The 24,461-nt window shown below is 53.6% G+C and overlaps 4 protein-coding genes across 9 annotated transcripts in view; 1 reads left to right on the forward strand and 3 right to left on the reverse strand.

Moving 5' to 3' along the window:
- Nucleotides 1–6,213, reverse strand: part of MEF2B (myocyte enhancer factor 2B) — a 26,389-nt gene extending 20,176 nt beyond the window's left edge. The window contains exon 1 of the mRNA XM_045048822.1: nucleotides 6,138–6,213. The gene's annotated coding sequence lies outside the window, so the exon portion shown is untranslated. The remainder of the gene's footprint in view (nucleotides 1–6,137) is intronic.
- On the reverse strand, nucleotides 4,587–15,038 carry BORCS8 (BLOC-1 related complex subunit 8). Of its 5 annotated transcripts, none has more exons than XM_045048840.1 (6): nucleotides 14,908–15,038; nucleotides 13,030–13,167; nucleotides 12,201–12,313; nucleotides 11,661–11,725; nucleotides 8,016–8,126; nucleotides 4,587–6,213 (listed from the first exon to the last, which is right to left on the reverse strand). In XM_045048840.1, the coding sequence occupies exons 1-5, from the start codon at nucleotides 14,942–14,944 to the stop codon at nucleotides 8,054–8,056; spliced, it is 426 nt and encodes a 141-aa protein (XP_044904775.1). In that variant the 5' UTR covers nucleotides 14,945–15,038; the 3' UTR covers nucleotides 4,587–6,213; nucleotides 8,016–8,053. The 5 variants fall into 5 exon arrangements, with proteins under 5 accessions (XP_044904775.1, XP_044904768.1, XP_023103584.1 ...); XM_045048833.1 differs by having other exon boundaries at nucleotides 8,058–8,168; XM_023247816.2 differs by having other exon boundaries at nucleotides 8,016–8,168.
- RFXANK (regulatory factor X associated ankyrin containing protein) lies at nucleotides 15,005–21,716 on the forward strand. 2 transcript variants are annotated; one of them, XM_006928657.5, is made up of 10 exons: nucleotides 15,005–15,144; nucleotides 15,820–15,959; nucleotides 16,464–16,658; nucleotides 18,716–18,799; nucleotides 18,947–19,012; nucleotides 19,238–19,338; nucleotides 19,508–19,633; nucleotides 20,019–20,085; nucleotides 20,494–20,574; nucleotides 21,498–21,716. In XM_006928657.5, exons 3-10 carry the CDS (start codon nucleotides 16,472–16,474, stop codon nucleotides 21,566–21,568), a joined length of 783 nt encoding a protein of 260 aa, XP_006928719.1. In that variant the 5' UTR covers nucleotides 15,005–15,144; nucleotides 15,820–15,959; nucleotides 16,464–16,471; the 3' UTR covers nucleotides 21,569–21,716. The 2 variants fall into 2 exon arrangements, 1 of the variants encoding a protein (XP_006928719.1); XR_006591692.1 differs by lacking the exon at nucleotides 15,005–15,144 and adding an exon at nucleotides 20,993–21,171 and having other exon boundaries at nucleotides 15,554–15,959.
- On the reverse strand, nucleotides 21,074–23,244 carry NR2C2AP (nuclear receptor 2C2 associated protein). Its single transcript, XM_003982171.6, has 5 exons — nucleotides 22,911–23,244; nucleotides 22,653–22,743; nucleotides 22,308–22,413; nucleotides 22,163–22,230; nucleotides 21,074–21,897 (listed from the first exon to the last, which is right to left on the reverse strand). The coding sequence occupies exons 1-5, from the start codon at nucleotides 22,946–22,948 to the stop codon at nucleotides 21,781–21,783; spliced, it is 420 nt and encodes a 139-aa protein (XP_003982220.1). The 5' UTR covers nucleotides 22,949–23,244; the 3' UTR covers nucleotides 21,074–21,780.
- Nucleotides 23,245–24,461: the final 1,217 nt, after the last annotated feature.

Below are 24,461 nucleotides of genomic sequence, written 5' to 3' on the forward strand. Positions count from 1 at the left end.
GCTCCAAGGCACAGAATGAGGCTTGGGGAGCGTGGAGGTGGCTGGGGAGCCCCGGGCCCCCCGAGGGCTGCTCTGTTTACCCGTGGCTGCCCGCCCGCCTCTGATGCAACAGGCAGGCTCTGGTTACGTGAGGGCAGCAGCTGGAGCAGCTCTGGGAGCAGCCAGGGTGTGTAGGGAAGGGTCTGCCTGATCTGAGCTGGCTGGGCCTGCCCCCCTACACACACACACACATCCTCCTCCCTGCCCCTTCCCACCACTAGGGCTCCCTCCCATGTTCCTGCCACTCCGTCCCCGCCCCCACTCATACTCCATGCCTCTTTCCCATTCTGGCCAGTTCCATCTTCTATCATTTGCACTCTGTTTCCTATAACAGCCCCTCCTTTTTGTCTCTACCCCAATTCCTGTCCTATACCCTCCCCCTTCAATGGCTATGTCACCCCATGTGAACCTTCATCCCCCATCAGGGCAGTCAAAGTCTCCACCTCGGCCTTTTCAGTTGAGGGGACACCCTTAGTTGCTAGAGTAAGAGGCTGGAGAGTAGAAGGGAGGGTTGGGGGCAGGGGAGAAGAGAGTGGAAAGGGCCACAGAAGGGGATCTGGGAAGGGGGCCTAGAGGATGGGGTAGTTGGGGGTGGGCGGAGGCAGGAGTGCGAAGGTAAGGAGGTGGAAAAGGTGCTTCTCCCAAGTCCCCGTCCTCCAGATCCCTTCCCACAGTATCAGAAGGGGAAGGCTTTGACGGACGCTTCATGGCAAGGGCAGTGTGGCCCAGCAGGCAGGGCCTCAGGGTTGGAGAGCCTGGGTCCCCATCCCAGCTCTGGTTCCCACTCACTGCATGACCTCAAGCTGGTCACTGCACCACTGTGAGCCTGTCTGCTCATGTGAAAGTGGGGGAAACAGCAGCCCCTCCTCCTGGAGGCTAGAATCATTTCAAGGCCCACCTTCAATGCCCCCTCCTCCCATTTGGGGCTTCTCTACCCCCATCCCTCCTTCCAGCCCAGCGCTGACCCAGGGGGTTGGAGATGTCTGTGTCCGACTCTGTCTCCCCCATATTGGAGGCTCCTCTGCCTCACGTGTAGTGGCACCAAAGGGGTGTCTCTGAGGGTTTCTTGAAGAACTGGAGAGCCCCGGAGAGGGTCTGAGTGATGGTGAGGCATGGGGACCAAGCTGGAGGCATTCAGAGACCTTTCTGGGGGGTGTGGCAGGGCTAGGAAGGGGTTTCTCAGCGGTAGTACCCCTCTGGGAGTGTACACCAGGCCTGAAATAAAAACCAGAACTTAGATTTGGGCTAAGGACAAAAAGCCAAAAGTGAAGTCTGATTCCCATTTTGACCACTGTGGACCAACTGGGGGCAAGTCACTGCCCTCTTGGGCCTCCTTTTACCCCATCCACAGATTTGAAAGAGATTGGGGTGGTCCACAAGATCCCTTCCAGGTCATCCCCACCCTCACGGGTGCTAGGCTCCAGCTTGAACGCCCCATGGCACAAGGGAGCTCATTGCCTCTCTCCAAGCTTCCCCCACCTCCTGTCTCTGGGGCTCTCCTGGGAGCAAATCCTACTGAGTCAGGTCTGGGAGTGCCCACACCTCCACCCTGGCAAGGAAGGGAGGCTGCCAGAACAGCCCAGGAGCACATGGGGGCAGGTGCAAGGTCCTGCTGGGTAATCCTGCCTCATGGAATCTTAGTTCACTCTCTGAAAAGTGGGAGCGAGGGCGTATGGGGTGAAAAAGGGTGGAGGATCACAATGCACCTACCAGGACCGGCCAGGAAAGTGGACAATGACCACTTCCGAGGCCTGACCAAGGGTTTGCCTCTTGCGCCCCCTGGTGGCCCAGGGGGTGTGGGCGTTCTCTAGGTGAGAAGTGCAGGGATGGACATGTAAATGAAATGCAAATAAACCAGCCAAGTTCGGAGCCCTCTGACTTGGGAGTCGTGAGGGGTCTTCAGTCTAAAGACCTGATCTTTGAATGGAGAAGACTATTAGTCACTAGTTGAGATCGCACCCAGGGACTGTGGGTGATGGGGAGCCCTGGGAGGGTCTGGGGCACCCCAAGACTGCACCCTACTAGCTCACAGCACAGGAACAGTCCAAGGCAGCCCCTGGAAAATATGCAGTTCCCTCACTTTGCCGCCTGTTTCTCCTGCCGGTCTGACCCCTAGGTCTGACAGGGCTGGCCTGTCTTGCTCACCAGGGCATTCCCTGGGCAGGGCCTGGCCAACAGAGGGCAGTCAATGACTGCTGGATGAATGACTGTTTGATGGACAGGTGGGACAGAAGGACGAGTGCCTTCCGAGTGGGCAAACGGTGACAGTGACTTGGTGGGGGGCTACACACCAGTCAGGGCCTCTAATCAGGTGGACCAGAGGAGTCTCCCTCCCCACAACCTGGGCTGGGGCAAGTGGGGAGGCAGGATGGCAGCACAGAGGCCCCTAATACACCCTAGAAAGGGGAGAGAGAATGGACTCCTATTTCCTGGCAGTGGGAGGTGGTCCTTCTTCCATATCTCCTGTGTCCACAAACCCCTTCCTAGGCCCTCAGGCCCCTCCACAACACTGACACCCCACCAGGACCCTCTCTCTCTCCCGTAGGGTACCCCTGACCCTTGCCGCCTCTCTCTTCCAACCACTCACAGCACCTAGGGAAGTGTGGGGAGATCCTCTCAGAGCAGTCGGCCTGGGACTCACCCGGACTATACTTCAAACAACTCCATTCTGATCTTCCTGATATCTGGTGCTGGATACTGCACTGGCAGCCAGCGGGCCTTGGAGGTGTACAAACTGCGGACCATGATCTTCCAGGCTTGAAATTCACAGTGGTCAGTGTGGGCTTTTCTGCAGTCAGCAGAAATGGACTCAAAGCAATTTTGGCAAATAGTTACGTTAGAGACCAATGAAACTGAATAATCAAGATTTACTGGTGTCAGGTACAGTTGGATCCAGGACTCCATGCAGTGTTCTTGGGTCTCCCCTTCCACCTGCCTAGTTCAACAACCCTAGTGGGAAGACAGTGACTTTCCCAGGCTTCCCAGCAAAATTCTTTTTTTTTTTTTTCCCAGCAAAATTCTTGAGTGAGACCTCTCACAAGGTCACACGCTCATTTCTACCCAATCACTGTGACTTGGGAGGTGGTGGCTCTGATTGGCCAGGCCAGTGTCCCACATCCACACCTGGAATGGGACACTCCCATTCCAGGCTTTTCCATATGGCCTGAGCCTGGGGTGGGCATTTCTGCTCAAGACAGAATGCAGACCGTGCAGGCAGATACACAAATGTCCACCTCAGCCTGTAGAGAAGGTCCAATCCAGGCTTCTTTGTCCAGATGGAGAAAAGGAGGACCAGGGGTGCCTGGGTGGCTCAGTTGGTTAAGCATCTGACTTTGGCTCAGGTCTTTATCTCATGGTTCGTGGGTTTGAGCCCTGTGTCAGGCTCTGTGCTGACAGCTCAGGGCCTGGAGCCTGCTTCGGATTCTCTCTCTCTCTGCCCCTCCCCAACTCGTGCTCTGTCTCTCAAAAACAAACAAACATTTAAAAAAACAGAAGAGGAAAGAAAGAAAAGAAAGAAAAGAAAAGAAAAGAAAAGAAAAGAAAAGAAAAGAAAAGAAAAGAAAAGAAAAGAAAGAAAAGAAAGAAAAGAAAGAAAAGAAAGAAAAGAAAGAAAGAAAGAAAGAAAGAAAGAAAGAAAGAAAGAAAGAAAGAAAGAAAAGGAAGAAAGACCAGACCAGAGAGGCCCAGCTCTAGGCCCCATGTTATACAGCAGGAAGCACAGTAGGACTCAGTCTCTGGAATCTGCTGTGTGACCTTGTACAGGTCATGCCACCTCTCGAAGGCTCTCTTTCCCCATATGTATTTGGGGGTAACACCTGCCTTACCAGGCTGAGGATGAAAGATGAAAAGATAAGCCTTGAAAAGCCCCCAGTGTAGTTCCAGGCACACAGTGGGTGGTTGTTCAGGATTAACAGAGTGGCAATTACCAGTCGGGGGGGGCCGTGGCCATGACTGTGTCTGTGATCAATGGGGGGCAGGTAGGAGTCCATAGGCAGCAAAGCCTTGTCTCCAGACATTCACAGAGGGGCCCAGAGGCGGCGCTGAGCAGAAGCAAGAGGAATGTGCTGGCCACACCTGCTTGGTCTTCAGTCCCTGCCAGATTCCACAAAGTTGTGTCCAAAGGCCCCAGCTTTAGTGGGGCCAGGGGATGGAGGGACAAGGGTCAGGGACAGGTCTGAGAGACCCTCAGGGTGGCAAGGTCACCCTGATGAGGTGGCACCTGAGGCAGGAGGTACTAGATGGGATGGGGGAAGAGGTGAAACCCCGGGGTAGGACTCCCAGCACTTCTGGTCAAGGACAGTGACTGTGCCTGGCCTCTCTGAGCCTGCTTTCTCTTCTATAAATGGGAACTGTGCTAGAGGCCCTGGACTGGAGAGGCAGGTGAACTCAGACGCCAGGGGAGACTGTGACTTGACCCTATACAGGTTACCAATTACCCTGTAGGGAACAGTTTGGGGGGAAAGTGCGGGGTGGAAGGCTCTGAGAGGGGCAATGGAGCAACAATTCTGAAGAGGAAGGGGGCAGGGCCTGTAGGGATAAAGGCGGGATCAGGAGAAGCCACAGAGAATTTTATTCCAAGGGGGCGCAGCAGCAGAGGGACAGATGACAACAGGGTGTGGGGAGGGCAGCAGGGCGGTGTCCTTGAGGCTGGATGGTGGGAGTGACGAGGGCAAGGAGAAGGGAGTGGAGAGATGGTGGGGTGTAGGCCCAGGGCTGGTGGGCAACACTGCGTGGGCCATTGGGGTGAGTTGCTGACCCTCTTGGTAGCCCCTCCTGCCCCAAGTCCTCCCAGATGCTGGATGCTCCCACAGCCAGCGGGATTCCTCACTACCCCCAGCCGGAGAGCTAAGCCTGGTACACAGCAGGTGCTCAAAAAGTACTTCAACTGCATACACATGAATTCTGCTGCCTCTTGTCTCTGGAGACTGTGGCTCGGGGGCTGTGGAGGCCCCATCCCACTCATGCCTCCCAAGCCCTCTGAGAGGGCCTCTGTGGCACAGAGGGCCATTGCAGTGCCTGGCAAGTGGGCGGGGCTTTGAGAACTACAACAGCCAGAGCTCAGCAAGTCCCTCAGATGCCGCCGATCTGCCGGGGTCGGCCCTACATGGGCGCCGAGTAACAACGTGCCAGGCCTTTCTTGGTACCATGCTCTCCTCACACAGTCGATCACACCTCCCGGTATTGAGGCCTTCCTGCAGTCCTCTCCCATCAGGTTCTTGGCCTGGCCACGTGGCTGGCCTCGACCAATGGAGCATCCGCAGTGTGAAGCAAGAAGAGGTCGGATGGGCACAGGCACACGGGGGCTGCCCTCTGGGCACCCGGTCACCAGGAGAAGCCTAGGCCGGCCTGCTGGGGAGGCCACGCAGAGGGGAACGGACCCCCTGCTGCTGACGGCACGGGTCCAGATCCAGATGTGTGAGCGAGGCCACCTCTGACTATGAGCCCCTTTGAGTTCTGATGAGTGCCAGATAGTTGTTAAGTCCAGAAAAACTGCCCAGCTGAGCCCAGCCCAAATCGCAGGACTGTAAGCAGCCAAATGACTAAGGTTGTCAACCACTAAGTTTGGGGATAGTTTGTCATGCAGCAGTAGCTGATTGCTACAACACACATCACTATGCAGCAGCACCCTCTGCTGCCTGCTGAACCACTCTGACGGAAGGTCAAAGCAGAGACCAGAGAGGGGAGGGACTTTCTCAGGGTCACACAGAGGCCAGCAGTGCAGCGAAGATTCCTGAGCTGGGTGGGTAGCCATCATGCTGGGCTCTGCCTGAGAGAACGCGTGTGAGTAAAACAACCAAACGTGGGCTCCCCCCTTCTGTCTTGGCAGGGGGAACACGGGATCGAGACAGGGCCTGCGGCCTGGAGAAGGGGCAGGGAGTTGGCACAGAGAGCACGAGGGAGACGAGGGCTGACCACGTCCTGCATAGCAGAGGGCTGAAGGTCCCTACCACCCCGAAGCCTCCCACTGATGAAAGTATCCTACAAGCCCGGGGAGAAAGCCCAAGAGGTTAGACGAGCAGGTCCCTTCTTGGACACCGAGAGGGTGGGTTAGTTCAGAGCATGGAGTACAGAGGTTCACGACCCCACTTGACACTGACCTGAGCCAGAGGGGCCAAAGCACCTCCAAGTCTCTTCCGGGATCAAGCTGAGGAGGGCAGGGGTGGTTCGTCAGGGCTGGAACAAAACATGGGCAGCGTCCTTGAGGCCAATGTCAGAGGCCATCGGGCGTGCTCAGTTAGGCTGGAGATGGGTTTGGGTTACCTTCCAGTCCCCTAAGACCCCTGGCCTCAGCCTTCAGGGCATCCTCTGTATAAATGGGACCAGCCACCCAACTTCAGAGGTCGTGGTTGGGACTCATGCAGGACTGGGCACTTCAAACCCGCAGGGCTTGCCAAGAGAAGTGTTAAGCAGCACTTTAAGCTGCTAGAAGCATCTTTCAGAAGCAGGCAGAAGCAAGGCATCTAAAGCACTTGGGAAACCATGAATTAAAAATAAAAGGTATTGCGGGGCGGGGGGGGGGGGGGGGCGCCTGGGTGGCTCAGTGGGTTAAGCATCCCACTTCAGCTCAGGTCATGATCTCACAGTTCGTGGGTTCGAGCCCCACATCAGGCTCTGTGCTGATAGCTCAGAGCCTGAAGCCTGCTTCCGAGTCTGTGTCTCCCTCTCTCTCTGCCCTTCCCCAGCTCACGCTGTCTCCCTCTCTCAAAAATAAACATTAAAAAAAAAAAATAATCAATCAATCAATCAATCAATCAATCAATAAGGTATGGGGGAGCCTGGGCGGCTCAGTCGTTTAAGCATTCGACTCTTGATATCAGCTCAGGTCATCATCTTGTGGTCATGGGATCAAGCCCCACGTCAGGCTCCACACCGAGAGGAGCCTGTTTGGGATTCTCTCTCTCCCTCTCTCTGCCTCTGTCAAAATAAATAAATAAACTTAAAAAAAAAAAAAAAAAAAGGTAAAAGCTATGGCTTTTTGAGGCCCTACCGTGCAGGGGGCGCTGTGCACACTACACAGCAAGCTCTGGCCCCAATGGCTTGCACCAACCTACAGCAGGGCAGCCCAAGGCAGACAGTCCTTTAAAGCAAAGAAGCCCAGATCAACCCATGTCGTGCTACCCTCTGTGAGAAGATGGCTGCACGTCCATTCTTACACATTCACCAGGCTTTTTTGTTTTTGACAATTCCTGCGTCTCAGTTTTCAGAACAGTAACACAGATTTTTTTTTTTCTTTCTTTCTAAATGTCTGGTGGGGGACAGGCATGCCAGACCCAGTCCCAGACTGCAGGGGCCGGACATATATCAAAGCAGAGTTACAGCTTACAGCACGTGCGCATGTGCCCAAGTGCATGTTTATTAAGTTATAATGACAGTATGACAAAAACTCTCTCCCCAGGGTGCGAGGACTGTAAGTGCTTTTCATTTTTAGGCCATCTGGTCCTTGGCTTGAAGCCTCCTTCAGCTCCGGGCAACCTCCCCTGCAAGCCTCGCGGGCTCTGTCTCCCTCTTGCTCACCCACTCCAGCCACACTCGCCTCCTAGATGTTCCTCCAACACACCCAGATCACCATCCCCAGGGCCTCTGTCCTCACCGCTGTCCAACCTGGAACCCCCTCCCCGGGCCACCTCCCATCTGCATGGTGCTCAGGCCTCTGCTCCCACCTCCTCAGAGAGGCTCCCACCTCCCTTTTCTTCCTTTGCACATCTGAAATGCTCGTCTGTTCCATGTTTACCTGGTTGCCGTATGCCTCCCCGTGAGACCACGAGTACATGCATATTGGCCACCGCTGCATCCCCGGTGCCCAGCCCAGGGCCGGGCACACAGCAGAGCTCAGGACCTGGGTGCTGGGTGGCTGTACTCTCCCGTTACAGACGCCAAAGGACGAGAGGAAGCCACCAGGCACCATGAGATGAGGAAAGGGAGCTGTCTAAGGAGTGAGAGACAGCAGTTCCTGGCTGAGAAGCAAAGGTCCTTACAGCGAGGAGGCTGAGAGCAGGAGCGGGTGGTCCCGGAGCTACCTGTGGCTCTGGGCGGCAGCATTCATGTGGTCCCGGATGCTGATGGCCTGTTTCAGAAGACCCTCCACGCTGCGGAAGTAGACGCTGCTGTCAACAAGGTTCTTCACAGCACTGAAATGGGAGGATGGACCCAGTCGGTGCCACCCCGCCTTACCCTCCCCTCCCTGCGCCTGCCCATGTAGCCTCCCAGCCAGAGGTTGGTGGGGGCGCCTGCACGGGCTCAGTGCTCAACAGGCACCCCAGGGATTCTGTGGGCTTATCCGGGGTTTAAAGTTTTGATTTCCCTGCCACACCTCGATGACATCTATGCGACAGAGCGCATGATGGCCAGAAGCAGCTATTTTTTTTGCAAGTTTTTATTTATTCATTTAAGTAATCTCTACACCTGACGTGGGGCTTGAACTCACGACCCCAAGATCGAGAGCGAGTCACATGCTCTTCCGAATGAGCCAGCCAGGCGCCCCGGGTGCAACTTTTACATCCTGCTGCTAGACCACCTAATGTTTTGAAGAAGCGATAAACGTGTAAAAATGGCCTTTTAGATAACCTACTCCTGCCTCTGAAGGAAGCTTATCAACTCAACTGTGAAGAGCTCTGGAGGTGAGCTTAGAGAGAAGCAGAATAACTCACTACTAATTAAGGGGACACCACTGCCAAGCTGTGCTAGCCTCTGGTGTTGGTGCCAGACTAACAAACACCTAATGAAAATGCCCCTTCCAACAGCACAACAGTAAAATATTCACCAGGCCACCCAGGGCCCTGCTAATGCCCTGCTAACTCACCTGCATAGTATCTGCAGTGGAAATAAAAGTGTCATTTTAAAGCTGTTCTATTAAAGACAAAAAACTCACTCCTATTTATTATCAGTCAGGGACCGGCTGGAAAACGGCCACAAGATCAAAGCGGGGGTTGGGGGGCTATCGCCTGCTCTGTTAGCTTGTTCGTTTTAGCGCTACCAAAATGCAGTCAGCTTTTCTAGTGTTTGCCCACCTGGATGAAAAGCTTGTCTTTATGGGAATGCAAACTGGTGCAGCCACTCTGGAAAACAGTATGGAGGTTCCGCAAAAAATTAACAATAGAACTACCCTACGACCCAGCAATTGCCCTACTAGGTATTTACCCACGGGATACAGGTGTGCTGTTTCGAAGGGACACATGCACCCCCATGTTTATAGCAGCACCATCAACAATAGCCAAAGTATGGGAAGAGCCCAAATGTCCATCGATGGATGAACGGATAAAGAAGATGTGGTATGTATATACAATGGAGTATTACTCGGCAGTCAAAGAGAATGAATTCTTGCCATTTGCAACTACGTGGATGGAACCGGAGGGTATTATGATAAGTGTAATTAGTCAGAGAAAGACAAATATCATATGACTTCACTCATATGAGGAATTTAAGATACTAAACAGATGACTATAAGGGGAGGGAAGCAAAAAGAATATAAAAACAGGGAGGGGGACAACAGAAGGGGGACAAACAGAAGAGACTCTTAAATATGGAGAACAAACAGAGGGTTACTGGAGGGGTTGTGGGAGGGGGGATGGCCTAAATGGGTAAAGGGCTTAAGGAATCTCCTCTTGAAATCATTGTTGCACAATGTGCTAACTAACTTGGATGTAAACTATGAAAAATAAATAAACTATAGGGGGAAAAAAGCTTGCTTTTATAAGTTCCCTCTTGAATAGTTTATCCAGTTTAGTATCTATAAATTCTGCATCAACTACGTAAAGCATTGTCAACAACCAAAAGGGCTCTTTCATGTCCATAAAGGAAACATGGTCCCTTAGCATAGAGAAATTCACATCTCCCTAGCGAGAAGTGCTCAGAGCTCAGGATACACTGGCCTCATGCTTACCTCAGCATGGCCCGGTGGAACTTTCTGGAACATGACGGACACATTCTTTATCCGCTGACATGGCTGCTAAGCCCTTGAAATATGGCTAGTGAGACAGAGGAGCTGAATCTTTTATTTCATTTTAATGCATTAAAATTTAAGTGTCACCCGCAGCCCGGACTCCTTCACTGAATGGGGCAGCTAGAGGAACCGGGACAAAGTACAGACTCTGACATGTTCTTCCTTTGACCTGGGCCTTGCTGGTGAGCCCACAGCTGCGCAGGAGCTGTTTGGCAGACGTGAGAGAGAAACTCCTATTTCTTTTCTACCCTTTCTTGAGCTAATGAGGGTGTCTGAGGCCACCATCCTCAAGAAAATGCCATCCGTCTGGAAGGCCTTCTGTCCCAGTGGAGGGGCCAAGGCGGCTGATGGTAGAGCACTCGGCTCAGTACCCTCAGCAGCAGGACCTCCTGTCAGAGAACCTTCGTTCGCACAACAGAAACAGGCAAGCAAACCCCGTGGTTCCACAGATTGTACTGCTGGGGTGTGTCCAGCCTCCATGAAAATGACTTAGTCCACGCAAAGGGCAAATGGCACTTCTAAATAAAATTGCCAAACTCGCGAGGCAAACGGAACAAGCCAGGACGTTAAGTACAGTCAGGGGAACCAACTGAAGAGGGGGAGGCAAGGCCAGGAAAGGTGAGATGATGAAAAGAAACACTGGCTACTACTTTTTACTCTGACATACATCTTTCCCTTGGGACTGGGAGGCGGCGGGGGGTGGGGGGTGGAATCTGAAGACTTAGAAAAAGCTAAACACAAAATAATAATAATAATAATAATAATAATAATAATAATAATAATTAAATGGTACCCTCACACTCACAGCATTATCCACAGTAGCTAAAACGTGGAAGCCACCGAAACGTTCATCGACAGATGGATAAACTGAGGTGGGTCTACGCAACGGAATACTACTCAACCTTAAAAAGGAAGGATAATCCAACACAGGCTACAGCATGGGAAGACCTGGAGGACAGCATGTTGAGTGAAAAGAGATGGACAGAAAAGACAAATACTGTCCGACTCCATTTATGTGAGGTCCCCAGATTCATACACAGAACACAGAACGGTGGGTGCCGGGGGTCAGGAGAAAGGGAAGGGCGGGGTTAGTGTCCGACGGGGAGAGTTTCAGATTTGCAAGATGAAAAAAAATGCTGGCAATGGAGGGTGGGGATGGCCGCACGTGAATGTATTTACTACCACTGAGCCGTATACTTGAAAATAGTTAAGGTGGCAAATTTTATGCGTCTGTTATACACTAAAAAAAAAAAATTGGAAAGAAATAAAAATGTAAAAATAATCGGCTGTATTTGTGCTGTGGCCCTCCTCTCAGCTGCCGTCCACCCCACCGGCCAGTCTGTGGTCCTGGATGTGGGAAGGAGAAGTCCCTTGAGGCACTGGCTCCCTTCCCAGATGGCATCTCCCCTAAACCTTTCCACCCCTTCCTACGACACACGGGGGCTCCGCTCGGGAGGAAGCCTGCCGGAGGCACGTGGGGGATGGGCAAATGGTGAGAAGCACAGGCCTGGATTGGAACCTGCTGTGTGGCCAAGTAAGTCGAGATCCACATGCCTCAACTCAGATGCATATGGCAGGAGAAGGTTCACCGGAGAGCTGGCTGAGATGCCCCGGAGTGTCCCAGAGGTGACCCTGGGGCGTACGGGGACAACCCCGGCAGTGGGGAGGCTACCGGGCTCACCTGCAGGCATACTCCACTGTGTAAATGGCTCCCTGGCTCTGCTCCTCCCATCGCTGCATGTCGGCCTGTGGGAGACAGGAAGCTGTTAGCAGGAGGGCTGCTACCTCCACCCTCTCAGTTCCTGGGATGGAGCACCTGATCACCCATCACCATGGCCACAGAGACCAGCCCCCTCCATCCTGATCTTTCCTCCTGAAAATCCCCTCCCTCACAGGTCTGGGCTTTCCGCCAACACGTGGCCACCATGCCTCAGGGCCTTTGCATCCCTCGGCCTGGCACATGGTTCCCTCGGGTCCTCATGCGGATGCTTCCTTCTCGCCATACAAGTGACAACGAATGCACATCCGGCCACCCCCTTCTTCCATATCTGCCCCCAAGTCTGTCCACCCATGGCCTCAACCTGTCTCAGTGACCTCGTGCCTCCTTGCTGCTGTCCCAGCCTTGACTCCTCCCCCAACAGCCCCTGTTCCATGTAGCAGGCCCCAGATCATGAGGTGAGGACTCTGGGGGAGGTCAGTGCCAGGGGTCAGTGGGGCTCACCTTATGCTGGGCCAGCTCAGGCAGAGAGCGGCGCACGTGCTCCTGCAGCCGGTACAGGGCCACGGAAGGCTCATTGGCCAGGACATAGACACTCTCAGTGAACTTGTCTGTGACTGGGCCGAGCAAATCAAAAGTTGGGGGCCGGGGTGGGGGGTGGCAGAGCAAGGGAAGGGCGGCAGAGACACAAAGAGACAAAGCATAAGACTCTTGACTGCTTAATCCGCGAGTCCAGCCAGAGCAGCGAGGGGTGTCCAGTGTCCACTCAGGAGCTGGGTCACCTGTGGTCCCAGTGATGGGTTGAAGGAGATAATCAAGAAAGGCTTCGCTCATCATGATGTTAACACATCCAGTGAACTCATGGTTTTTCCCCTCCCAAGCCCACTTGCGGTAGACACTGCTGCTGCCCACTTGGACCCTCTCACATTCCCTTTACCCCAAGGAATGAATCTGAGACTCTTCTTCGAGGGTCCTACCAGTTACTGGACCTGAAAATGCCTGGAAGCTTAGATCGCTGGGTGGCCTTCAGCCATGACTGACCATCAAGGGGTATTAAAGGCTACATCTCCTGCTGTGTGTTGGGACAACGTGGAGGTGTAAATCATCCTTCTGAGTTCTCCTGAAGCATCAGGCTGAGGATCTGCCCTGAGATCACTCCTTGCTCAGCTTCCCCTATCTCCCCTGTGAGGTTCTCCTGGTAAGTTAATTACACAGAAATCCTTACCCCACGGTCTGCTTCAACAAATGACATTCCCAGCCAGTCAGTCATCTACACCCTCCCATCCATGACAGATCCTGCTGGTTCTGCCTGAAAACAAAGTCTAAATCTCACCTATTCTTACCACTACACTGCCCACGCTGGTCCAGGCATGGCCACCTCTCGCCAGGACGCCAGATTCAGCTCCTTCCTGGTCTCCCTGCTTCCGCTCTGCCAACAGTCCAATCTCCAAACAACAGATGGAGTGATCTCCTAATGAACATATCAGATATGTCCCTCCCTTATTTGAAACCCTCTTATGGCTCCCATCAGCCAGAGCGTAAAATCCACCTAACTTACTATGGCCCATAAGCCCCTGTATGTTCTTCCTGCTGTTAACTTCCCTGCCTTCCTCACCATCCAAGGCACAGTGGCCTCCTGGCTGTTCCTTGGACACTCCCAGTACTGTCCAAAAGAACTTTCTGAGATGACCGAAAGGTTCTATAATCTATAGTGTCCAATAATGTAGCCACTAGGTACATACGGCTGGCTACTGAGCATGTGGCTGAAATGTGAAATACGACTCACAAATTGAGTTTTATTTTTTTGTTTAAATTTTAATTCCAATAGAGTTAACATACAGTGTTATGTTAGTTTCAGGTGCACAATATGGTAATTCAATAATTCTACACATTACTCAGGGCTCACCATAAGAATTTTTTTACCTAATTTTAATTAACTGAAATACCCATAAATACTGTGATCAGTAGCTGCTGTATTGCTGCCCAGTTTGTTCTGCCACTGACCCTCTCCTTCCCCCATGGGCTTCTCTTTATCCCTCATGTCTCAGCTCCTGGACAAGGCCTTCCCTGATCACCACGCTTAACCGAATGTCACTTCCATCTCATTCTCAACCTCAGCACCTTGTTCATTTCTCTTATAAATTCTCATTCTTTATTACATTACACTTTTACAAAAAAACAAAAACAAAAACAAAAAAAGTTGAAGCTTGGATTCTTGAGGGCAGGGGCTTCTGGGAGCCTCAGTTTCCTCAGCTGTAAAAATGGAATAATAGTACCCACCTCAAGGTTTGCTACAGAGATGGACCCCATGCTGTGGCCAGTGGAGTGTAGTTAACAAGACAGAGAACTCTGGTGCATCTGGGAGTCAAGGGAGGCTGTGCATGAGTCTGGCTAGTGTCAGCATGTCTAGCTCACTGCAACGCCCTCAGGAGGGTAGAGCCCATCCTGCCACCTCCAAACTGAGTGTACTCTTATCCCTCTTAGTCCTCCTCGTTTGGAAAATGAACATAAGAGCCTACCCTTCAGTGCTGCTGCAAAAAAGATGGGATGAACTATACTTGTGCCTTCTAAATAATTAACTAGAGGGGTGCCTGGGTGACTCAGTCGGTTAAGCAACCAACTCTTGATTTCCGCTCAGGTCATGACCTCACAGTTGGTGAGTTGAGCCCAGCATGGGGCTCTGCGCTGACAGTGGGAAGCCTGCTTGGGATCCTCTGTACGTCTCTTTGCCCCTCTCCCACTTGTGTTCTCGCTCTTTCTCAAAAATAAACTTAAAAATAGTAACTAGAAATAACGTGTGTCATAACAAAAACCTTTATGATTTAACAAGTCTGTGGCGTTTGGTAATTTGTAACTATGTGACTTACAAATATTCGATGTTAACGTAAACCTAAACAAATACGTAACCATATACGGAAGTAACACGCACAGCGATTGCCACGTCACAGGCGTTCTTTCAATGCATTACAAATAGCAGGTCATTGAATTCTCACAACAAACCTATGGGGGCGGGGAGAGACTACTATACTTCCCATTTTACAGATGACAAAATTGAGGCACGGAGACACTCTAAAGGTTTTTAAACTAGTCAGCGGCCGAACCAGGATGCAATGGTGGTCCAATTAGTTCCCCCGCATGCTCCCTCCAAGCCTTTGCCCCCTCCTGCACTCTGTCAGGTCACCCTTCTGTCCAGCCCGGGGCTCAACACAACCTTTCTTTCCCTTGAGTTGCATCTCCGGTTCCTCCATAACGACCGCGTACAGATTCCGAGGACCGGAAGCGGAAGTCCGGCTATGGGGAAGGCTTCTTAAACCTTCCCCTACGAAACCAGACGCCGTGGTGCTCCAGTTCCGGTGCCAATTGGCCTGCCCGCCTCACTACTTCGTGTACCTAGACTGGAGAGGAGCCCTGAGTGAGAGACTGGGGAAGGAGGCACACCAGTAGACGGGTGAGGAAGGGGCGGAGACCCCCTGAAGCTCCAGGAGGGACACCCAAGCAGGAAGGGGCAAGGGCACCCTCCCTTCACGAACTCCCTTTTCCGGGAGCAGACGAATTAGGGAAACGCTCCAAACATTGTCCACTTCGGGCCACATAAACGGCCTCTTTGTACCCTCCTATTGCCATCAGATTCTTGCACATGCTCACACGCCCCCAGGACCGCAAAGAAGACATTGTTATGAACGGAGGCGACAGTAGTGTTGCCCCTTTAAGTCCCGACACCTCGACTTTTCCCCGCCCACCACCTTCGTAGAGGAGAGAGCCCCGCCCGTCCTGGAGCAACTGGAGCCTAGCGTCTCCCTCAGGAAAACCTTATGGGTGGAGCTGGGGGGGTAGTGACGCAAGACTGTCTCAATGAAATCCTCTGAGCCCTCTGAGGCTCCACCCATCCCTTCAGACCCTGCCGGGCTCCCTCCAGAGCTGCCAGGACAAGAACGCGCAGGCGCAACAGCATTGCTTGGGCCCCAGCGGAAACCACGCCCCTCCCCCAAGTCTTAAAGGGCCAGTAGCAGCTTCTATTGCTCTTGCCTTTCGGCACTTTTGGGGAGGCAGGGTGCGCAGGCGCAGTGGGGTGCTCTGAGGTGGGGGTAGCGGTCGCGTATCAAGTTGCTCTCTGTCCCGGCAGAAGAAACCAGGGCGCTGAGGATCCAGGTTCCAGCTTGCTCCCTCCTATATCAATTGAAGGAGAAAAGTTTGTGAATTGGGCCCCCAAGTTTTGGGGGACCCGGACTTGCGGCGTGGGGTGACAGACGAGGCTCGTTAGAGGTGAGTGGACCTTTCGGATCTGTTTGGGAGGGGCCGGTGGGATGGGACCGATCACACTTTGTTGAGCAGTCACTTATTCCGGGGACCGCCCCCCCCCCCCCCCACCACGCAAGAAAAAAATAACTACAGTGAACGTTTATTAAGCTCTGCCCGTGTATCAGGCCCCCAGCTTTGCTATGTACAGGCACGGTGCTAAGACCTCATTTCCCCATTTGATTAATGAGGAAACTGAGGCTCAAAGAAGTTAAGTCATGTGCCCAAGTGCTCACAGCTTATAAATGGTGGGATTCGAACCCAGATAGCTGAACCCATTTTAAGTAAAGCATGTTGTATGTGCCCTGGTAGCGGGGGAGGAATGAGCCTGAAAAGCAGTTGGACTGTGGTTTTAACTTCCCGCTGAGCTTGAGTTTACCCACCCTCACTGTGAAAGGCCGGGTATGCTGTTGGTGCCTACTTAATAGGAGTTGTTGATAATTAACTGTTCTCTTTTGGCGCTTCTGCCAGCTTCCCCCATGGAGCCCACCCAGCCGGCAGAGGACCTCAGTCTGACCCAACAGCTCCCCATCCCAGAATTTGGGGACCCTGAGGACCCCAGCGATGAGGCCCCCGATGGCTCAGACACTGTGGTGCTCAGTCTCTTCCCCTGCACTCTGGAGCCTGGGAATCCTGAACCGGATGCTGGTGCCTCCTCACCGCAGGGTAGGTAGGATGTTTCCCCTGGACTCCTGCCTCTGGGATGCAAGGACAATGGAATGTCAGGCTCAAGACAGGACCTCTGTCTTTATGTTCCATTACCCAGAATGTGTCTTCCCTCTCCACCCAGTGAGGAATTGCTTTTTATGTATATATATGATGGCTAGATCCCCATAGCATAAAAGTTGCTATTTTAACCAGACTTGCATACAATTCAGTGGTGGTAAGTACATTCACGTTGTGCGTAAGCCCCCCACCCCCACTCTCTCTGTTGTTCCAGAGCATTTCCGTCACCCCAGAAGGAAACCCAGTCCCCATGAGTAATCATTCTCCATCCCTCCTCCCCTAGCCCCTGTCAATCACTAATCTTTCTGTCTCTATGGATTTCCCTGTTCTGGATATTTCATATAAATGAATCCTACAACATGTGGCCTTTTGTGTCTGCCTTCTTTCATTCAGCATGAAGGGTTTTTTTCATGGTTTTAAGTTTGATTTATTAAGTTTGATTATTAAGTAATCTCTGCACCCCATGTGGGGCTTGAACACATGACCCCGAGAACAAGAGTTGCATGCCCCTCTGACTGAGCCAGCCAGGCGCCCCTCGGCATGATGGTTTGGAGGTTTGTCTGCATTTGCAGCATGTGTTGGTGCTTCATTCCTTTTTATGACCCAATAATATCCCATTCCAGACCACATTTCTTTTATCCATTCATCCATCGATGGGCCCTTGGGTTCTTCCTGTTTAGGCGATTGTGACTAGTGTTGCTGGTACATTTGTGTACCGGTGTTTGTCTGAACAGTTGATTTCAACTTTTGGGGGTAGATACCTAGGAGTGGATTGCTGGGTCAGATGGTGATTCTGTTAACCCTATTAAGGATCCAAGGATTTCTTTTTTTTTTTTGAGAGAGAGAGAGAGCATGAGCAGGGGAGGGGCAGACTGAGGGAGAGAGAGAATCCCAAGCAGGCCCTGCACTCTCAGCGCAGAGCCTGATGTGGGGCTCAAACTCACGAACTATGAGATCATGACTTGAGCTGAAATAGACCAACTGAGCTACCCAGGTGCCCCTCAAGGATTTCTTTTGACTGGAGTCCTTGAACACGTCTAATTCAGTCCCTCCTGGGGCCTTGGTCCCTGCTGTTCCCTCTGTGTGGAACATTCTACCTCTTCCCAGGGCTGGTTTCTTCATCTGGCCAAGCTCTCAGTTGGTATCACCTCCTCAGAGTGGCCCTCCCTGACCATCGTGTCTGAAATGGACTCACCCCTGGCCCTCCCCTCTTTCCACTCTCTTCTACCTCCTTCTTTTTCTTTTGTTTTAAGGATACTCTTTTTTTTCTTAAGTTGTTTTTATATATTTTTTTAATGTTTTTATTTATTTTTGAGACAGAGAGAGACAGAGCATGAGCGGGGGAGGGGCAGAGAGAGAGACACAGAATCCGAAGCAGGCTCCAGGCTCTTAGCTGTCAGCACAGAGCCCGACGCGGGGCTCGAACTCACAGACTGTGAGATCATGACCTGAGCTGAAGTCGGACGCTTAACCGACGGAGCCGCCCAGATGCCCCATTTTCTTAAATTTCTTTTAACATCTGTTTATTATTGCGAGACAGAGAGACACAGAGCGTGAGCAGGGGAGGGGCAGAGAGAGGGGGAGACCCAGAATCTGAATTAGGCTCCAGGCTCTGAGCTGTCAGCACAGAGCCCGACGCAGGGCTCAAACTCACAAACTGCGAGATCATGACCTGAGCTAAAGTCAGTCGCTCAACCAACTGAGCCAGCCAGGTGCCCCTCTTCTACCTCCTTCTTATTTCTCCTGAATACTTAGTTCTCTCCTTCTGTCTGACTCCCCCCTCTTGTCGATGTACCCCTTGAGGGCAGGGACTATGTATCGTTTGCCCAGAACATCACCAGGTGTAGAGGAGAAAGGTGCACCCGGGTATCCAGGAGGGCAGAGTGAGTGAATGGTGGAGAGAGGCACTGTCTTTGGTAGCTCCAAACCCCGAGGGTCTGGTCTGAAGCCTCAGAGACATACTAGGAGCAAACTGAGGCCCTTCCTCTCTCTTCCAGGAGGCAGCTCCCTGAAGCACTCCACAACCCTCACCAACCGGCAGCGGGGGAACGAGGTTTCAGCCCTGCCAGCCACCCTCGACTGTAAGTGGGCCTCCAGTCCCTAAGGCGGGGAGAGGTAACAGGTGCCAGTAGGTAGCAGGGGCCGGGAGGAGCAACTTTGGATGCGGTAAACTGAGGCATGGAGCAGGGATGGGACAGGTGAGGACTCTGCCTCTCTCTGGCCCCTAGCCCTGTCCATCCACCAGCTCGCGGCCCAGGGGGAGCTGAGCCAGCTGAAGGAACATCTGAGGAAAGGTGTGTGTCCACACGAGTACTGTGGTGTGTCCGAATGTGTCTGACCACACGTGCTGGTGTGTGCACGTGGGTATTGAAATGACCTGAGTCTCCACAAATGTGCCTATGTCCACCCGTGTGCTCCCCCTCATGTCTGACCCCAGCCACCCGCCCTGTCCCTGCTCCCACAGCACTGGGGAGAGTGGGCAGGGGTGCATCCCAGTGGTACCACCCCCCTCCTGCCAGGCGACAACCTCATCAACAAGCCGGACGAGCATGGCTTCACCCCCCTCATCTGGGCCTCCGCCTTTGGAGAAATCGAGACTGTCCGCTTCTTGCTCGAGTGGGTGCGTCCCAGCCCAGCTGAGGGCTTCCCAGGAACTTGAGGGTGGGCTGGGGTCTCGTCTGAGTCTGCTGGTGCCATGTCTATAAGAAGGGGCTGCCATGGGTACCCCAGGATTCCAGGGGATGCCCCCACCCATCCCATCACCACTGTCTCTATTCCCCCTACCACAGGGTGCTGACCCCCACATCCTGGCCAAGGAACGGGAAAGCGCCCTGTCCCTGGCCAGCATGGGCGGCTACACAGACATTGTAGGGCTGCTACTTGAGCGTGACGTGGACATCAACATCTACGACTGGGTGAGGCATCACCCACTGGCCCTGGGCCCCTTGCAGGGTACCAGGCCTGCTGTGGGTGCTGAGAACACAAGACAGCCTTCTCTGAGCCTTACAGAGCTCCTAGTTGGCAGGGAGGGCAGCCGACACAGAAACAGCTGGAATGTAGTGAATAGCACTGTAACAGCAGACACACAGGCAGCTGCAAGAGCCCCGGAAAGCGGCCTCCAGAGTCCAGGGAAGTCGAGGAGGGTTTCCTGGAAGAAGGGGTATCTAAGCTAAGACCCAAAGGGGGAACAAGGCCAGGTGTTGAGCAGGAGGAAGAACCACATTAAATTGGAGGGCTGGGGGTGTTGTGAGAATTTGGAAAAGACAGAATGTCGGTTGCCCTTGCCCCCGCCTTTGACAGAATGGAGGGACGCCACTGCTGTACGCCGTGCGTGGGAACCACGTGAAGTGCGTAGAAGCCTTGTTGGGTGAGTGGGAGTAGCAGCTGGCCCTGGGGGCCTCAGAGCCCCAGCTGGCCCCACAGGAACCCTGAGGGCCAGGGAGGGGTCCAAACTCTGCTCGAACAGCTCTTGGGATGAACGGTCACTACCTGAGTTTCCCAAGAGGATTGATCTGGGGACAGGAGATGGTAGGATAGTACAGGGGTCTGGCTCACCGGGTTGAACACCCACACCCTTCATGCCTCAGGGACCCTGGAGGTGGGGATTCTACTGGCCACATTCTTCAGAGAGCTCAGGTTCTCATCCAAGCCTATAAGGGCAACCAGCAGACCTGTGGCTATACCGTGAGGGATCACTGGATCTCCCAAGTCTCCATGCCCCATTCTGGGCTCCCAGCCCCGCTGCCTCTCCAGTAACACCTGCTTTGCTCTGCAGCCCGAGGAGCCGATCTCACCACTGAGGCTGACTCCGGCTATACCCCAATGGACCTTGCCGTGGCCCTGGGATATCGGAAAGGTCAGCCTGAGACACATAGGGCAGTGACAGTGTGCCGTAAGCAGGTGACCACAGAGGGGTACACAGGACATCCCTCTCAGATGTCACATGCTAGCGTTGAGAGTGTTCACATTAGCAAACACGTAGTGCCACTGTGTACTCACCTGGGCATGTGCGGGAGGCTGACGTGTGTCAGTGACTGGGTTCATGATGAGATCTACACAGGCACTGGGAGGCCCAAAGGGAGGGAAGATGGGATTCAGGCTGGAGGAACCAGGCTGGTGGATGGGATCCTTGCAGAGGCCTTGCAGGATAAGGATGCCAGGAAGGAGGGGCCGGGCCACAGAGGGTCACTGAAGCCAGCCCTCTCCATGGCAGGAGGTGGGTGTGAGTAGGGACCATCGGCTGACCCCAGTTTGTTCCCCACTTCCCCCTTCAGCTTCCCCATCCACAAAATGGGGAGATCCTAATAGAACTGACCCCTTGGGGTCATGGAGAGATTGAGAGCCTGGGAGATTTCTCCTCCTTCCTTCAAGTTTTATTCCATTTGGGACAGAAGTCATTCCTCACAGCCCCTCTTATCCTTTCATAAAAGTCACCAGTCGACAATTTTGTTTGGTAAAGATTTTTTTTTTTTCTTTTTTTTACTCTAAAAAGCCTCCAAAAATGCATTTTTACAGACTTAGGGGAAATTGAGTTTCCTGGCGTGGGGGGCCTCCGTCTTCTCAGCTGTACTCTGGGAAGGGTGTGGATTTCCCCGCATATGAATTAGGTCCTCCGTTTGTGTCCCAGGACTTGGAGATCCCCGTTCGTTCCCTGAGAGGCGGGTGCAGTTCTCATGCTGGGACACCCCGGCTCATCCCCCAAAAGAGGTGTACAAATGGCCTCTGTCTCTGCAGCCTGCATTCGATTCATGGCCCACCTTTTCCCTTTCCTGTTTCCAGTGCAACAGGTGATCGAGAACCACATCCTCAAACTCTTCCAGAGCAACCTGGTGCCCGCAGATCCTGAGTGAAGGCTGCCTGCTGGGGACTCAGATACTCAGGGAACAAAACAGTTGACGCAGAGCTGGGGGAACCCAGAACTGGCTTCAAAGGCAGCTCCTGGACAGACAGTGGGAGGGGATCCTTCCCAAGAGGAACCAATAAACCTTCTGTGCATAACCTCAAGGACTTCCCTGTGCTTCCCCAAGGGCTTCCTGGAGGAGTGAGTTAGTACCCAGTGGCCTCACGCCCTCTCCCCCAGCACGCGCAGGTGGTAGATGACAATTCGGCCAAAAAAGTCAGCGGCGTCCTCAAATGTCACCTTCAGCCGGTCCACCTCGGCAACTGGCACAGGGAAGGTGTGAGCACAGGCAGTCAAGGGAAATAGGTAGTTCATCATTTCCCATGTGGCAGCCCCAGCTTAGACACCACCAGTGTGCTGGGTGACGGGCCACACTGTGAGCCCTTCTGGGGCTCTCACACAGAACCGGGTACCATCAGCTCATTTTATAGATGGAACAATGGAGGTCCAGAGCCCACTTGCTCAAGGTCACATACCAGGGCCCACGGCTTTCGGAGGCACAGACCACCACCCCCGCCCCTCCCCAGAGGCCCAGGAAGGATATCTGAAGTGAGTTGTTGTCCTCAGGGTAGAAGTCCACAATCTTGCTAAGAGCCTCATTCCCCTGGGAACCTGCAACAGAGAAAGGGGCAGGTTGTGAGGCTGGGGTGCCCTCTCCAAACCCCCACCTTCCAGAGCCCTCCCAGTACCTTCCAGGTGACCCCGGCGACTGGAGAAACCCCCCTGGAACTGGATCTGCAGCTGGGAGACACGGATGCGCTGAGGAAACTCTAGTATCACCCACTGGGAGGGGCCCTGGAGACAGACAGGGAAACTGAGGCTCACAATCTGTCCAGGCTCAGACAGAGCCTGCTATGTGTGTCTTATTCCCACAGTCGATGGGGGGAGAGGTGGTGCGAGGGGCAGCTGGCACTCGTTCCCTCCGTGACCAACTCTACTGTGCCCAGCTGGAGTGCTCCTTAGTTCTCAAGGCACCCCGGACTCCTGAATCTGATTCACAGGATGGGCGGAGGGTCCAGGGAGAGGTGCCTCACCTGGTCCGAGTTCCAGCACGTTTCCTCGTTCTGATCGAACAGATGCTTCTTTCCAAACTGCCGAGTGTTGCGATTCAGCACTGAACTCACCCTGGAGGCACCAGAATAAGAGCGAAAAGACTGGCTAAACCCAGCGCCGATGTCCCGCCCACCGGTGGGCCCGCCCCCTCCTCGCCTCCAGCTTACCCCGGCACCCCCAGCTCGGTTAACCCCGGGCTCAAGGGCCACGCCCGCCACTGCCCGTCCCCAGGGTCTCACCTGCTCACTGTCTCTGGACAAACCAAAGAGTGGGTCATCTCGGCTCCACAAAGCCTCGCAGGGCTCAGCCGGTGTAGCCGGTGTGCGTATTCCGACGCCAACGCAGCCACAGCCGTTCGACCTTGACCACGCCTCAGAGTCTACAAAGGTTTCAAAGAAACTGCCGTGACCCGCGGCTAGATTCTCACAGCAGGTTCAAGTAAGGGAAACAGGTTTCCTGTGGGTTTCCGGGGGTCGCTCGGACTCCGAGCTTCAGTCTCTGCGAACAGCGCCGAGAACCAGAGCAGGACCCGGAACCACGAGGACACCGCGCAAGCGCACTGTGACTCAGACCTGCCCCTCCCTTGCTCTCAGGGCAGGCGGCAATTTGAACCCCGCCCCTCCGCGCCCGCCTCTTAAAGGGCCTTCATCCAGTGCTGAGTTTTCTTTTGGAGCTGGAGGAAGAAGGGAGGCACCTGAAAGAATTGTTTGCCAAGTTGTGTGCGGGGCGCCGTCTTCTGGTGCCTGCGGGTATAGAGCAGGGTATAGGGTATAGGAAGTCTGAGAGACTTCCTATAACGATATCTCCCTACCTGGGGAAGTCAGCCAAAACCCATTCCGTAACTGCTAATGCTGCCGAGCGCTTCATTGCCTCCCAGGGACCAAAGGAAGAGTTGAGAAAGAGGCCACGATGAGCGAGTCTTCGTCAGCCTCGTGTATCCCGAATGCAACACAAGAGGCTTAGCCTCCAAATCTTTCTTCCTAGTAAACGCTGCCTGGGACAGGCTTCATGGAGGAGGGGGCGTGGGAAGTGGGTTTTGAAGGATGAACTGGGGGGAAGGAGGGGGTTGGCCAAACCAGATTGCACAAAGGCTAAAGATTTGGTTCACTGATTCACTAAACAAGAATTCACTCCCTGCTGCCCAGCCCTGTGCTGGGTGGTGCTGGGGACTGTGAGAAGCCTCAGCGAGAAGCCTCCTCCATACCTGAGGAGCCCTCAATTTTGGTAAGACAGAGCTACACACACACACACACACACACACACACACACACACACAGATCCATGCAGTCAGGGCTGAGCCAGACATAGGGCTGGGAGACCAGAGGCTCTACCTGGAGGAAGGGCTTCCTGGGATAGGGGATCTTGTGTCTGTACCTTAGTGGGTGGGCAGGAATTCATCAGGGTAAGAAAAATGGGGGGGAGATTTGTCCAGCAGGGAAAACAGCATAAGTAAAGGCCTGGTTGGGTGAAAGACCATGAATCTGAATAAAATATGTGAAGCAAAACCCTGCTGAGCCTGAAGGTGTTTGAGAAAGGGCAAGACACCATCCCATCTGCATGAATGGAGGGTTCTGGGACAAACAGCTACTGGCAGAAGGCTGCGGGTTCCTGGCTTTAGCTGAATGGTCTAGAATCCAGCCCCTTTCTTCAAGGGCTAGGGGAATGGTTCTCCTGACATCCTGCTAGCATCTTCCCAAGCCCACTCCAGTAAGGGGGTGGGGGTGGGCTGGCTGGGAAACTGGGACACCACCGGAAGGGCTGCCCCATCAGCCCCTGCCTGCCAGGACTTC

The sequence above is a fragment of the Felis catus genome, chromosome A2, assembly GCF_018350175.1.
Source record: "Felis catus isolate Fca126 chromosome A2, F.catus_Fca126_mat1.0, whole genome shotgun sequence".
NCBI classification, from domain to species: Eukaryota; Metazoa; Chordata; class Mammalia; order Carnivora; family Felidae; genus Felis; species Felis catus.

Coding starts and splice junctions, on each gene's coding strand:
- NR2C2AP (XM_003982171.6), bottom strand. CDS start 22,948: ATGACCCACTCTTTGGTTTGTCCAGAGACAGTGAGCAG. Junction 22,744..22,910: donor TGTCCAGAGACAGTGAGCAG/GTGAGACCCTGG, acceptor TGGTGCCTCCAG/GGTGAGTTCAGTGCTGAATC. Junction 22,414..22,652: donor CGTGCTGGAACTCGGACCAG/GTGAGGCACCTC, acceptor GTCTGTCTCCAG/GGCCCCTCCCAGTGGGTGAT.
- RFXANK (XM_006928657.5), top strand. CDS start 16,472: ATGGAGCCCACCCAGCCGGCAGAGGACCTCAGTCTGACCCAACAGCTC. Junction 18,800..18,946: donor CCTGCCAGCCACCCTCGACT/GTAAGTGGGCCT, acceptor TCTGGCCCCTAG/CCCTGTCCATCCACCAGCTC. Junction 20,086..20,493: donor GTGCGTAGAAGCCTTGTTGG/GTGAGTGGGAGT, acceptor TTTGCTCTGCAG/CCCGAGGAGCCGATCTCACC.
- BORCS8 (XM_045048833.1), bottom strand. CDS start 14,944: ATGGAGGAACCGGAGATGCAACTCAAGGGAAAGAAAG. Junction 13,168..14,907: donor GCAACTCAAGGGAAAGAAAG/GTTGTGTTGAGC, acceptor TATGTTCATTAG/GAGATCACTCCATCTGTTGT. Junction 6,214..8,057: donor GCTGCCGCCCAGAGCCACAG/GTAGCTCCGGGA, acceptor GTTTTGTTCCAG/CCCTGACGAACCACCCCTGC.